This window comes from Carassius auratus, chromosome 2 (assembly GCF_003368295.1).
Source record: "Carassius auratus strain Wakin chromosome 2, ASM336829v1, whole genome shotgun sequence".
Lineage (NCBI taxonomy): Eukaryota > Metazoa > Chordata > Actinopteri > Cypriniformes > Cyprinidae > Carassius > Carassius auratus.
The window spans coordinates 120,001-133,767 of record NC_039244.1 but is presented as its reverse complement, the minus strand read 5'-3'; the positions used below and the strand labels follow the sequence as shown (position 1 = coordinate 133,767).

The window sequence follows — 13,767 nt, the reverse complement described above, 5'->3', positions numbered from 1 at the left end:
TTCACTTATGTTTAACGGCTATTATACTCAGACGTTTGTGAGAAAAGACAGCTCTGAAAATACCACGAGGCAATTACAGCATTACCCAAAAGCTCACGAAACATCTCAGAAATGTATGTCAGGACAGGCTTTGAAGTTCTTTTTTGTTTCTCAAAATAGCTGACCGTACTTAAATCAATCTATTCCCAAACTGGAAATCTTCATAATCAACAAAATAGAAAACTAACAACCTCCTACCAGCTGTCGTATGTTTTATATCTTTTTTTGACGGTTGCACGCAGAAACCGCCCAACTGCCCTCCTAAGAGCTCTCTACACTGCATGATTCATAGTTTCTATCTATAAAAACAATCGCTCAGAACGACATTATGTTTTAAGGTCCTCTCACTATGTGCACTAGCTTTGAGGGAAAGCCGGCAAGCCTTAAACATTGTAATTGTTGCAAGGGTTTGCTTTACGTTCGGAACACACCTTTCAGACAGTTTTGGCAAATAAAAACACAAAGAAACTCTAAACTAATCAACTTTTCAATTCTGAATTGCACAATCATTCAAGGGGTTCATTGAACTGACTGATGACAGAAGTGAATCAATTATATCATCAGATTAAAAAACTAATTAAGCTTCGATGTAGCTAGTAGAGACTTAGTAGCAATGTCCCGAAAGCAGCTTCCCCGAATGTTGTGACCGCATTCGGAAGCACGTTTTTTTCTGACCGCGTACACAGTGATTTAATCAATTCGGGCTCGGTGCTTAAAGACCCACAGTTGTTAAGGCGTTAGTGTTGAATTATTCAGCTCAGGGTGTGTCGGCCGAACCACAACCTGCATCAGCTTCCTGTTGTGTGAACCCAACACCAACGCTTTCTATCGTTACCTGCACTAATTACGAAAGTGAAAAACTACATCAAGAACAGCGAACACAAACCACACGACCACAGCAGCTCAGCACATGACCAATGAAAAGCACAGCTTTGTTAGAAGCGCTCGCATCGGCGCGTGGCAAGAGCCGATATCGAATGCTCACACCTATACGTGCATCTTCAGATCTCCGTTGAATTCAGCGACTTTGTGGCCATCGTTACAGCCAAGCCCAAACGCTGTAATTAGTCAGTGGGGGTTACACCCTAGAACAGGTTCACAAATTTACTCATGACTGTTGAACTGTTTAACAGCTGACCTGACAAGCGCTTGTACCTCTGCTGAATCTGGATGCATGATCAGCACTGGAGCTGTGAATAACACAGTCATCAATACCAGGGTCATTTGGCCTGACAGCTCCGTGTGAACTCCCAAAACTAGTTCGCTTGACCACATTCAGGGCGGATTGTTCCACTTTCCCATGATTCCTGATCACGATTAACTGGAAACGACTTGATGAGTCACATGACCTAGAAAACAGAAGTGGTAGCCCATCTTCTTAACTAAATCTGGACTAATCTGCTCTCAGTTATCAATCACATATCAGATGCTTCAGACCCAAAAGTCATTTTACCTTTATATAAAAAGAAAACAATTTATTTATAGTATAGTAATATTAGAGCGGCAGAGCAAGTTATTACTTGACAATAAAACATTCATTAAATAAATAAATTACTGTAGATTTTACATAAACTAAAAACAAGTCCTTTAAAATGAATGCATTTAAAAATAAACAAATGATAATTTTTCTTCTTCAAATAACATGCAACAATGATTCGTACTGAATAAGAGCAGGAAAGTGCATGAAGAATAAAATATATATCCTGCTGAATTTAAGAGCAAGAAAATGGTGTTTGATTTTTGGGCATTCGCTTATTCACTTGGACTCTGTAGTGAACTAAAGTTAACAAATGGAGTCTTATTGTAAAGTGTTACCTATAAAATTCAGATCATCTGATGAAAAATGTTCTGGCATTTTAGTTTTATCTTGAACAAATCTGAGCACAGTTTGAGATCTCGTGCATCTCTTCTGGAAAGCCTCCGACTATTCAGTCTGGGTTATCTGACCAGCAAACATATTTCTGGTCATTTCCAGTGCGCCATGAAAAATGAAACATCCTTAAAATGACACACTCTTCTGCGCTGGAAGAGTCACATGGAACCGGTTCGAGCCGGTTTCCCTCTATCAGCAGTTTTGAACCAGATGCAACTTAATTTTCCAGTCGTAATGACGGCATCCACCGCATGCTCAGGAAACCGTCTGAAGCGCGAAAGGCCCCGAGAGGTTTAATGACGATTGATAAGTGTCAGAGTACAGAGCGGCCCGGTCCTGCTGCGTTTCCTCTGCAAACGAAGAAGAAATGAGGAGCCTTTGGCCTTGCTGTGACGTAACTCACTGTTAGCTGCTCAGGTGGGCCGCAGATACTCGTTTGCAACCACAGATCTTGTCTTGTAAAAACTACGGACACCTGGTTCAAAATCTGGATGTTTCGGTGTCTCTGAGGTTCGTACCTGTGGTTGGAAACTATTCCTGGACTGTCATCGTGTTTTTGAATCACAGGAACAAATGGTTGTGTGTAATTTACAAACGAAACAGAGGAAAGGTCGGGTTGCTTAAGAGGATGATATAATGTGTGAGAGCTTCGGCAGTTCATGCAAAGGTCAAAAGGTCATGAACTGCACGAGAAGATTGGTATACTGATCTTTGAACAGGACCCGCTGGATTTATTTTAATATCATTAAATATATATTCTAAATGTTATTAATATTTCTTTTCTTTTTTTCATTTTAATTTTAGTTAATGTTTTAGTCATTTTAAAATGAAAGAAACCCAGCGTTATTTTAGTATCAATAATATATTAATAAAGTTTTTATTAATATTTTGATTTAAGTTTTTTTCATTCATTAGTTTTAATAAATGAAGCTTTATGTGAACGGAACACGTCTACTTTATTATTATTATTTTATTTTTATTTTAGTTTAGTAAACTAAATAGAAATTCTAATTGTTTATATATATATATATATATATATATATATATATTTTTTTTTTTTTTTTTTTTTTTTAGTTAGTTAGTTAGCATTTATTTTTATTTCTAGTAATAACAATTTTGTTTTAGTGGTTTTATAAATAAAATATATTTATTATTTTTAGTAATAGTAGAAGTTAAGTTCTACTACTGGCCTCCAATGACATAATATTTAAAAAACAAACCTCTTACCTTAAGTATAATCAATAGTTAAAGTGATGCATGAATTAAACACGTGATATTGGAATGAGATCCATATATGCATCAGTTGGTTCCAGCACATTCTCTGAACATTGACATGCTTCTGATGGAGATGTCTGTGTTGAAGTGTTTGAATGAAGAGACTGTCGGGGTTTGTTCTGTTGAAGCGTGCAATGTTTACTCAGCTGCTAGAGTTCACCGCCGCTGGAATGTCCAAATGCACTTGCTTCTGTATCTTTAGGTACCAGAGAAGAAACACAGGCGCTGACGGTCTGAAACATATCATACGGTCGCAATTAAACAATGAGACTCGTTAAGTTTTCAATGCATGCAATGTCCATTTACTTCATTTTACCCATTTTAGTTTAATACTGTAACATTTTCAAGAGAAACTGGATACTGAACTTAAAAAATTTATCTGAATTTATCAATTGAGAAATAGATGGACTATAAAAATAAGTGGCAGAGCAAATTATTACTTCAATATAAAAAAACTGATCACCACTTATAAGCTACTACTTAATATTGTAGTACTTCATTTTCTGTAAAGTTGCTTTGCAATGATTTGTATTGTAAAAAGGGCTATACAAATAAACTTGAATTGAATTGAAATAAAAAAGTGAAAAATAAATTAATTAAAAATAAATATAATAAATGTATTTAAAAAAAAAATTTATGAATCAGAAAAGAGTGGCAAAACATCTTATTACTTCATGATAAAACATAAAAAATAAATGTTAAATAAATAAATTAATTAAAAATGAAATAATTAATTGAAAATTAATCAATTAAAAAAGAGTGGCAGAGCAACTTGTTACTTCATGATAAAACATTAAAAATAAATACATTTTAAAAATGAATTCCTTTGTAATGATGTATGAATCATGCTGAATAAAAGCAGGAACATCCATTAAGAAAAAAGGAACAATAATGATATCATGTTAAATTTAATAGCAGTTATTATAGTGCAAAGATAAAATGACATTTCTATACTGGACACTCTATTTAGAATCTGCATATTAGGTTTAAATAACTTAAATAATGTTTTAAAGCACTGCATCGGACACTGAAAGCATTAGAAGTCAAAATATTTAATATAAATATACATGAATTGTATTCTCTGGCGACCTGCGAATCAGCCGTGATTTAAATGAAAGAGAGTCTGTTATCCACTAAATTTAACATCTTGTTGCCTTTCAAATGTGATCTATATAAGCACTCACATAAAAAACTAACATCTGCCAGAAAGTATCAGCGAGTGTTGAAAAGAACAAAACAGAGTTATGAAGGACTGAAAGCGATGTCTCTCTGCGTTACTGTTGACACAACCCACGCCACGACGCTAACTGTCACGCAACTACAGCGTTTGCTTCCGTGAATCACACAGAAAGCACCTTTCACGTCTCATTCTGACAATGAAAACACTTGAGGAGGCCGTGCTGGCGTGGTTTGGCCGTGATTAGGTGCTAACAGCTAATAAATGAGAACCACACTCGCTGCTCGAGTCCCAATTAGATCCTTATGGACTCGATCCGACGAGCCGAGGCCTTCTGCAGCGCTCTGTCATAACAGAGCTCACAATCACTCGTGAAAAGGTGTTAGTGCAATGCAACGAGGTTAACGTGACGCTCTGTTTGGAACAAATGCTGTATAGTTCTCTGCGTTTTAATAGAAAGCAGAAACTAATAAAAAATGTTTTGATACGCTGCAGGTGTTGATGCCTTTGTGCATGCATTATTCTGTGCATATTTGAACTCTGAAGTAACTTATGAACATAAGCTCTGATCAGGGTTAACTAAAACTAAAATTAAAAACAAAAAATACATTAATTTAAATAGAATAAACTACAAAAGTAACTAAAATTAAAATGATAACTTGAAATTTAAAAAATATTTAAAATATAATAATAATAAAAATTACAAAACACACACACACACACACACACAAATAGTATTAAAACTATCAAATCAAATTGGAAATTAAAAATCTATGAGTGCAAAATATTCACAAAAAACTAATAAAAATTTTTTTTATTAAAAACATAACATTTAAATAAAATAAACTACAAAAGTAACTAAAATTTAAATGATAACCTGAAATGTAAAAGAATAAAATAAATAATAATAATAATAAATTACAAACACACACACAAAATTTTTTTACTTTAAAATCAAATTGGAAATTAAAAATCTATGAATGCAAAATATTGACAAAAAAAGAATAAAAAATTACAACATTATTAAATTAGAAAAATTAAAAGTCATTCAAAATATCTACAAAACTGTTCGTATATCAATGTTGCTACGGTCTTGTACTTGCACTTGTTAATCAAGTGACTCATTTGAAATGCTTTAAACAGGCAAAAGTTTTGTGTGTCAAGCTTTCAAGCACAGAAATACATAAACACAATAGATATGTAATCAAAAAAATAATAATTCAACTGGAAATAAAAGAGTTTTACAATGCATCATGAGTTTATGTTTGTCGTGAAGGATATATGCAGTGCTCAACAAAGGGATCTTAAAAGACAGCATCATTTTCCTGCCTACGTTTGCGTCGCAAGCACGACTATGACATCTTAACATGCTTCCTCATGTTTTGTGAGACACATGCTTCCTATAAAAAAAATGTTATGTAATTAGTAACACACAATCAAGAGAAGGTGGATTTATGTAATTAGATACTATAAGAGTCTTATGTAACACTGAGAACATCCAGTCTTCTTCAATAGGCCTGTGATGTACAGACAGTAAGTCGTCAGATGCTATGTTTCGGTGTAATATGTGGATGTCTAGCGGTTCTCAGGTGCACGGAGAGGAGAAAGCCGAGCTCTTGTTCCAGAACTTTCCACAAATATTTCAAGCTGAAATTAGAGCTGGAGTCCATCCAGGACTTTGAATTCCAGTCGAGGCGCTCGCACGTGCCAGACCAGCTCTGTTTTTCATTTTTCACCCTTCTTGTGTTTTCCTTACAGAGGCCGCGCTCCTCAATGCAATCATTCTTTGATTTCTCCTGAATCTGTGTGTGTGTGTGTGTGTGTGTGTGTGTGTGCAGGAAATGGGCCCAAACAGGCTTCCTGAGCGGCTCAGGAGGAAACACGGAAACAAGGGGTGTGTGTTTAAAAATAACTTGGGTATAAAAGGTCCAGGCAGGATCCCACTCACACACTCGCTGACGGGGACGGGATGTTTCTCCAGCGGTGCTCTCTAGAACGATCCTGGTTTCGGCTTCATGCACGCAGGACTCTGTACGATACGATACGATACGATGAGGACTTTCACATGAACACATCACACCAGGGTTATTACAGTTAACTAAAACTAAAACCACATTCCTGCTACTTGAAATATAATCGAATATAAAAAAAGCTAATTTATTTAATATCTTCTACTTGCCAAGGCGATGTTTCTCATTTCAGTTTATTTAATCTTGGCGCACTAAAACTAAGCAAAAAAACACAAACTTAAAAGAATAAGTACAAATGAATTAAAAAAAAATATATATATATATATATATATAAACAAAAAATGCCAATATTTCTCATTTTAGTTTATTTAATCTTGGCGCACTAAAAAGAAAACAAAAAAAGACAAACTTAAATGAATAAGTACAAATGAAATAAATAAATAAATAAATAAAAAATAAATAAATAAATAATATATATATATATATATATATATATATATATATATATATATATATATATATACACACACACTAAACTACTCAAACTTGAACTAAAATTAACAAAAAAAATATGAAATATAAATATCTAATCTAAACTGTATATCTTAACTTGAAGTATTAAAATAATAAAACTAATAAATGAAAATCTATTTAAAAAAAATATACGGACATTTAAAAAAAACTAATAGAAAAAAAAAAAAAAATATATATATATATATATATATATATATATATATATATATATATATATATATATATAGACAAAAAATGCTGATATTTCTCATTTTTATTTATTTAATCTTGGTGCACTAGAAAGAAAACAAAAAAACACAAACTTAAATGAGTAAGTACAAAAAAAATTATATATATATATATATATATATATATATATATATATATATATATACACACACACACAAAACTACTCAAACTTGAACTAAAATTTACAAATAAAAATGAAATATAAATATCTAATCTAAACTTTATAGTTTAACTTGAAGTATTAAAATAATAAAACTAATAAATGAAAATCTATTTAAAAAATAAACGGACGTTTATAAAAAACTAATAGAAATTAAAATATATTATATATTCATATATATATATATATATATATATATATATATATATATATATTCATATATATATATATATATATATATATATATATAGTTAAAAAATAAAGTAAAAAATATAGTTAAAAAATAAAGTAAAAAATATAGTTAAATAAAGTTAAAACTTAGTGAAAACAGATTAAATGTGAAGTTTAGTTTACACAAATTTTAGTTTATATAAACTATTTACACTACTATGACAGTCTGGTTATACCTACTATAGTAAAAGAAGTGGTGCTTGTTCCAGAAAACACAGTTTTACCGTGCTAAATGTTTTAAAAACATGGTAATACCATGCAAGACAGCTCTCTAGAGACACCGGTGTCTCAAAGGCCTAAAATGCAGAAAATGAAAACAAAACATTAATGTGTATTAATGGTTAAGAGTGTCTACATTGTTTTAGGTTGTAAATCATAGAAGCCAAGAATGTAAAATGGGTGTAATGCACATACTTCACACACAAATCAAGCGAAACTTGACATGAGACTGACATGAGAATGATCCGCACTGTAAGCAATGATAAAACAATGCACTGTTAGTAAAATAGGGTTTTGTAATGTAATGTTTATGTCGCATTCTCATCTAACGTGAATGCAGAAAGTCACATCAGGTGAACGCAGCAATGTTCATGATGACAGATCACAAATCCAGCACATTGTCTCACATTTTCAGGAATGCACGGCTTATGTAAAAACACTACGGCCATGTTTCGCAACTTTCACAAGTGTTACCCAATTGTTTCAATATTTTTAACCATTCTGAAAGATTGGGAAATAATTTCTCAGAAATAATAGCTCGGATGCTTGATTAACTCTTCATTAAAACAGCCATAATCTCCATTCGTATGAATCATTTGAACAGAATGAGACGATTTCCGTTTCAATCGTAATATGAGAAGTCACTCTTGCTTTCAAATAAAAACATAATCACTATATAGTAAATAAAAAAATGCATTGTTCTTGCATCTAATTGCACATAAGTCAAAATAAGTTAGTTTTCTGCCAAGAGACATAAACATACAGACATGCATTCACATGCATGGGATGGAAACTGCAATTCATTCAACAGGACGGCATGAACATACTTGTACACTGACACATCATTTAGCAGTGATGCATGTAATGTGGGCTGGGAGCGTGCTGGATCTCTGCCATGACAATCTGAACACATGTCAAACTCCTGCGCGCATGACGTCTGTAATTGCTTTCATTGAGTGCAATGGAAAAAATTACCTGAATGAATATGTAACGTTTGGCTGATTATACACAGCGACTGTTACCACAAACATGCGCCGTTATGTATTGTGTACATCAGGAAGGGGATGACATAAGAGGTTTTGAATCAACAAGGGTCGTTCACATCCACACAGCCCATTATAGGCAATTTGAGGTGACATTATGCAAATTTTGCAATGATTACCAGCTCAATGTAAAGCCCAAAACACACTTTAACTTTAGTGCAAATACTTCTAGCCACGCAAGCGCGATTTTGTGTGTTCAGAAATATGTCAAAATGCAATTTATAACATGCCACTTTCTGTCAGTTTTTCGGTTTCAGGCCAAAAACGGAATACATTTAATATATATAAATATAAAAAGTATATATATATATATATGTGTGTGTGTGTGTGTGTGTGTGTGTGTGTGCAATCATAATGATGAAACTTTTGAATAATTGACATTTTTCAATGTTTTTAAAATGTGTCTCGTTTTCTCAAAAAGTCTTCATTTATTAATAATAAAAATACAGTAAAAAAAGTAATATTGTTAAATATTACAATTAAAATGATTAAAATTTAAAATAAGTGTTTTTCATAAGTCTGGGTAAAAGAAAGATTTTAAATTTTTTTTTAATAATAATCATACTTTTATTCAGAAAGCATACATTAAATTGTTTAGAAGCGACAGTAAACATTTATAATGCTACAAAAGATAATATTTAAAATCAGTGCTGTTCTTTTGAACTTTCTGTTCATTAAAGAATCCTGAAAAAAAATATATATCATGATTTTTACAAATATATGAAGCAACACAACTGTTTCTGAAGAAAATCCAGCTGCGCATCACAGAAATAAATTACATTTTAAAATATATCCAATTAGAAAACAGTCATTTGGAATTGTAAAAATATTTCACAATATTACTCTCTCTACTCTATTTGTGATTCAATAAATGCAGCCTTGGTGAGCAAAAGCTTTAAAAACTCTTAATAATTCCAAACTTTTAACTGTATGTGTACTGAACCCCGGAAAAGGCTTCATTGCATCACAAAACGTATCAGATTTCAGTCATTCACACAAAGTTAATGTGTCACTGTGAGCAAGGGTCACCTGGACTAATGCGGGAGGAAACGGTTTATCATTTTATTCCATCAATTAAACGTCACACGCCGGACACACTTCCTGTAGAGTTCTATGGAACTCCGAATGACGACATACATACTAGATCTCTAAAAATATCTCACTTCAGAAAGCAATGAAATAAGACTAAAGAGCACATGGAGAAGTTTCTAGCATCTCAGATGTTCCTCCTGAGAAAGACTTCCCAAAGCATGCTCAGAAGAGTCAGAGATGTCAATACAAGCTTTCTCAATAACATTTTCATAATCTAATGTGCACATATATAGATGACCATTTGCATTTGGCATGCACTTAATTCTGAATGAATTTTTTTTATATCAAACTAGAAGCACAGGAAACTCTAGTTTACATAACAGTTTATGTGAAACCGGTGAGCCACCTTTAATTTCCATTGAGATTGCATGACTAAGGAGATTAGAAATATCCCAGACTCATTCTCATTCAACACAAAGAGCACGTAGACAATGAGGGAACATATGCATATCTGAGCGCTTTATCAGACTCATGACTGTTATGAGCTATATAAACTCTAGTGATGAAACTCTGAGGTCAAGAGGTCAACGCAATATGACTTACTATTTCACATAATTTAATTCAGAAAGGTTTCCGGGTTTAAAGTGTTACAAAAAGGACCATGCTTTTACGTTTCTTCTGAAATTTACCATGGTACTCTTTTAAGTGCTGGTTTTTCGAGGCCTTATTATGGTACTATAATATAGGCATGGTACTCAAATTCATAAATATACCACAATAAAGTACCTCTTACAACAAAAGATCTAAAAAGGCATGTCTCCGATGCTTTCTCAACATTAATGATTTATATAAATTAACCTCAGTAACAGCATGCATTTTGTACAATAAAAAGAGCCACTGTATAACCATGTGGATAACATTTTAATACCATAGTGTTGTACGCAAAGTGCATGAACCAACTGTGTATTTTCAGATGTTAACCTAAGTAACCTGTGCAGATGTTCTTTCCCTGTCAGTTTTCTTTCATGATGGCTCTCGCGTGCTGCAAACACTCGGGACATCATTAACGAAACTAATGGCTGCTAAAGAAAGGCCAGGAATTCCCAGCCACCATCAGCATTCCAGCCGTTCATCCCCCTGCATTTACACCTGAATGAGGCGAAAAGGCAGGCGAAGATCTGAGAGGAGAGAGTCAGCAGCTCAGGTGAGACTGGCGCCTGCTGTCCGCGTTTAGACAAACCCGCTGCGCGCGCCATCATCATGAGAAAGCGCCTCTGAGCGCGCGCACTGCCTCGCGCATTCACATTAATCACCCAATGAAAGCCTTACTACAGTAAACACGGTCCAACTCCAGCGCTCATGCTGCGTTCGTGACAATACCTGAGATGAGACCTGAGGAGAAAAAGATCTGTGTTTTTATTTTTATTTTTTATATTTAGATCTCTGGTAAAATAACACACACACGCACGCACGCACGCCTATAGGTGACAAGTGAAAAAAATGCACGGATAAATGACACACTTTATGATTTTCTTGTCTTGTGATTTTTGATCTTTTTTATACATACTGCTAAAAAAACATTTAAGTATATCCTGAATGCACTGTAAGTCGCTGTGGATAAAAGCGCCTGCTAAATGCATAAATGTAAATGTAAACAGACTAGTTGTTTGCATGTCAGACTAGGTCTATTCAAGCATTGATTGACTGACACATGTTTTTAAGTATTCATTTCTGGATTGGCTTTAAAGCCCCGCAAACAATTATAGAGGTTTTTAGTAAATGTATAAAGTAAAGCTCACACAAGGATCAGTCAACTGTCACCATCCTCCACTAACCACACACAAACAAAAAAACTAGATTTGGTTTTTATCATTTCAAACCATACAAACTAGTTTTCTTCAAATGTTTTGCTTTCTTTACAATAAATGACACTTGTGTAATCGAGCGCACCTCATTTACCTTTTATAGCATCCCACCCAAGTCTATGTATATATAATGACAGGGAGAGCTAGTTGACTTTTGGATCACCTACTAATCTATTGTACAGAAAATGACCAGATCAGCATTCAAAAACAACTTTATTTGACTTCTCTAAATGTAACCTCATTGTGCAGTCACTTGCTTTCATTGGAAAGCGCGTATATTTGGAGTCTAAATTACGCATGGGTGAATGACGGCTGTTTGGAGACTGGAATTACACTTGGATCATTTCGAGCTTTTGTTGAAACGCCTTGGTAACAGTTGTGTGTGTGTACTACACAGATGATTGTAGTGACCGCCTCCTCTCGGCCGCGCCCCCGCGAGGGGAGGGGAGCGCGCGTCATCACGCGCTTAAAAGCGCCGGAGCGCGCTGTCCGACACTGAGAGACTGGAGACCTGTAGAGAGAGCGCACGGTGACTTATATACCGACTAAATTTGGGAACCCTGAACGCAGTTTCCTCCGCTCACACAATTGGTCCAGGAGAAGTATTTATTAGGTAGGAGGCGCTCCTGCCAGACACACTTTGTTCATGACTTTGGGAGTTCACTCGAGGGAAAAGCGCAGCGCAGTTTGACATCTGTCCACGAGCAAGTGCAACAGTACAGAAGATAATCACAACTCGATACTCGTCTCGGAAATGGCTTTACATTGCCTTTTGCCTTCGATTTCAACGTTTGCAAACCAGAAGGAGAAACTCTGGGAGGATGTAAGTATTTGACACTTTCGTGCACGTGTAACTGGTGAAACTAGGGTGAATTAAGGGGAATTTGGGTAACGCGGGACACCAGACCTCAGAGTGGTTAAAACCGCAGAAGCAATACAAAAAAACCTAAACGAAAATATTGATTTTCCACTTGTTTGCACTAGATAGAATATTGAAAATACACATCGGGAAATGAACACGTCTAGTTTTTTTATGTCTTAAATCTAATATACACACACACACACACACACACATATATGTATAACGAGCATAGTTTACTTGCCTATGTATGCGTGTATGCATATATGTGTGCGTACATATATATATATGCGTGTGTATATACACACACAAACACAAAGACACGCGCATATATATATATATATTAATAAGAAAGTTCTTAAAAAGAGACGAAGATACAGAGTCATGTCAAATTTGAAGTGCTTTCAAAATGAGTCATGCAAAACCATATGACAGTGTTTGAATACTAAGCACCTTTGATTTTGTTGCAGAGGTGGAAATGTGAGGAGGACAAACCACTGAGCGGCTGCTCTCTGCTCAACGTGGCACAGAATATGGACACTTGTCGTGGCCGCAAGGATGAGGAGGATCTGAGTAATTATTTGGACCTGGAGTTTATCCTGGCCAACACAACGGGACCCCTAGAGGCGGGAGCCGAGTTCGTCTCACACGCGGAGCCCTGCGGCATGTACTCGACGGGAGCGTATGTTCCTCCGGAGCAATGCAGCGCTCCTCCTCCGCCGTACTCCAACAGCCTCATGGCCGAGCTTCTGAGATCCGACATGGACAGCTCCTACGACGGCGCCATTCAGGGAAGATTCATCGTCAACCCGTTCCCTAGACAGGACTTTGTTGATATCAAAGTGGAGCCACCAATGGACGGTTACGGGCCGGTGATGGGCATGGTGCCGCAGAGCTGCCAAAAAATCAAACAAGAGGGCAACGTTTCATGCATGATGTCTTTCGAGCAACCCAGACTGGCTGTTTCTCCGCAGGCGACTGGGAATATGACGCCTCCGTTGAGTCCGGATAACTCCCATCTGCACCCGTCTGCATTTCCGCAGGCTTTCCATCACTCGCCTCCGGCTTACACTCAAATGCAGATCCCGTACACGACACAGCACCAGTTCGGCATGTTCGAGGACACCATGGGCATGCAACCCAACATGCAAAGAGCTCTTCTGACTCCTCCGTCCTCCCCGATGGATCTAATAGAGTCCAAACCCAAACGGGGACGACGCACCTGGCCGAGGAAGCGCACGGCGACACACACCTGCACCTAC

At 35.5% G+C, this 13,767-nt stretch overlaps 1 protein-coding gene across 1 annotated transcript in view; it reads left to right on the top strand.

The window, feature by feature from the left end:
• Nucleotides 1-12,124: 12,124 nt before the first annotated feature.
• Nucleotides 12,125-13,767, top strand: part of LOC113111291 (Krueppel-like factor 2) — a 2,653-nt gene continuing 1,010 nt past the window's right edge. Inside the window, exons 1-2 of the mRNA XM_026275916.1 lie at nt 12,125-12,469; nt 12,976-13,767. The exon at nt 12,976-13,767 is cut by the window's right edge and continues 64 nt beyond it. Of these exons, the coding sequence (XP_026131701.1) occupies nt 12,401-12,469; nt 12,976-13,767 (861 nt within the window). The 5' untranslated portion in view covers nt 12,125-12,400. The remainder of the gene's footprint in view (nt 12,470-12,975) is intronic.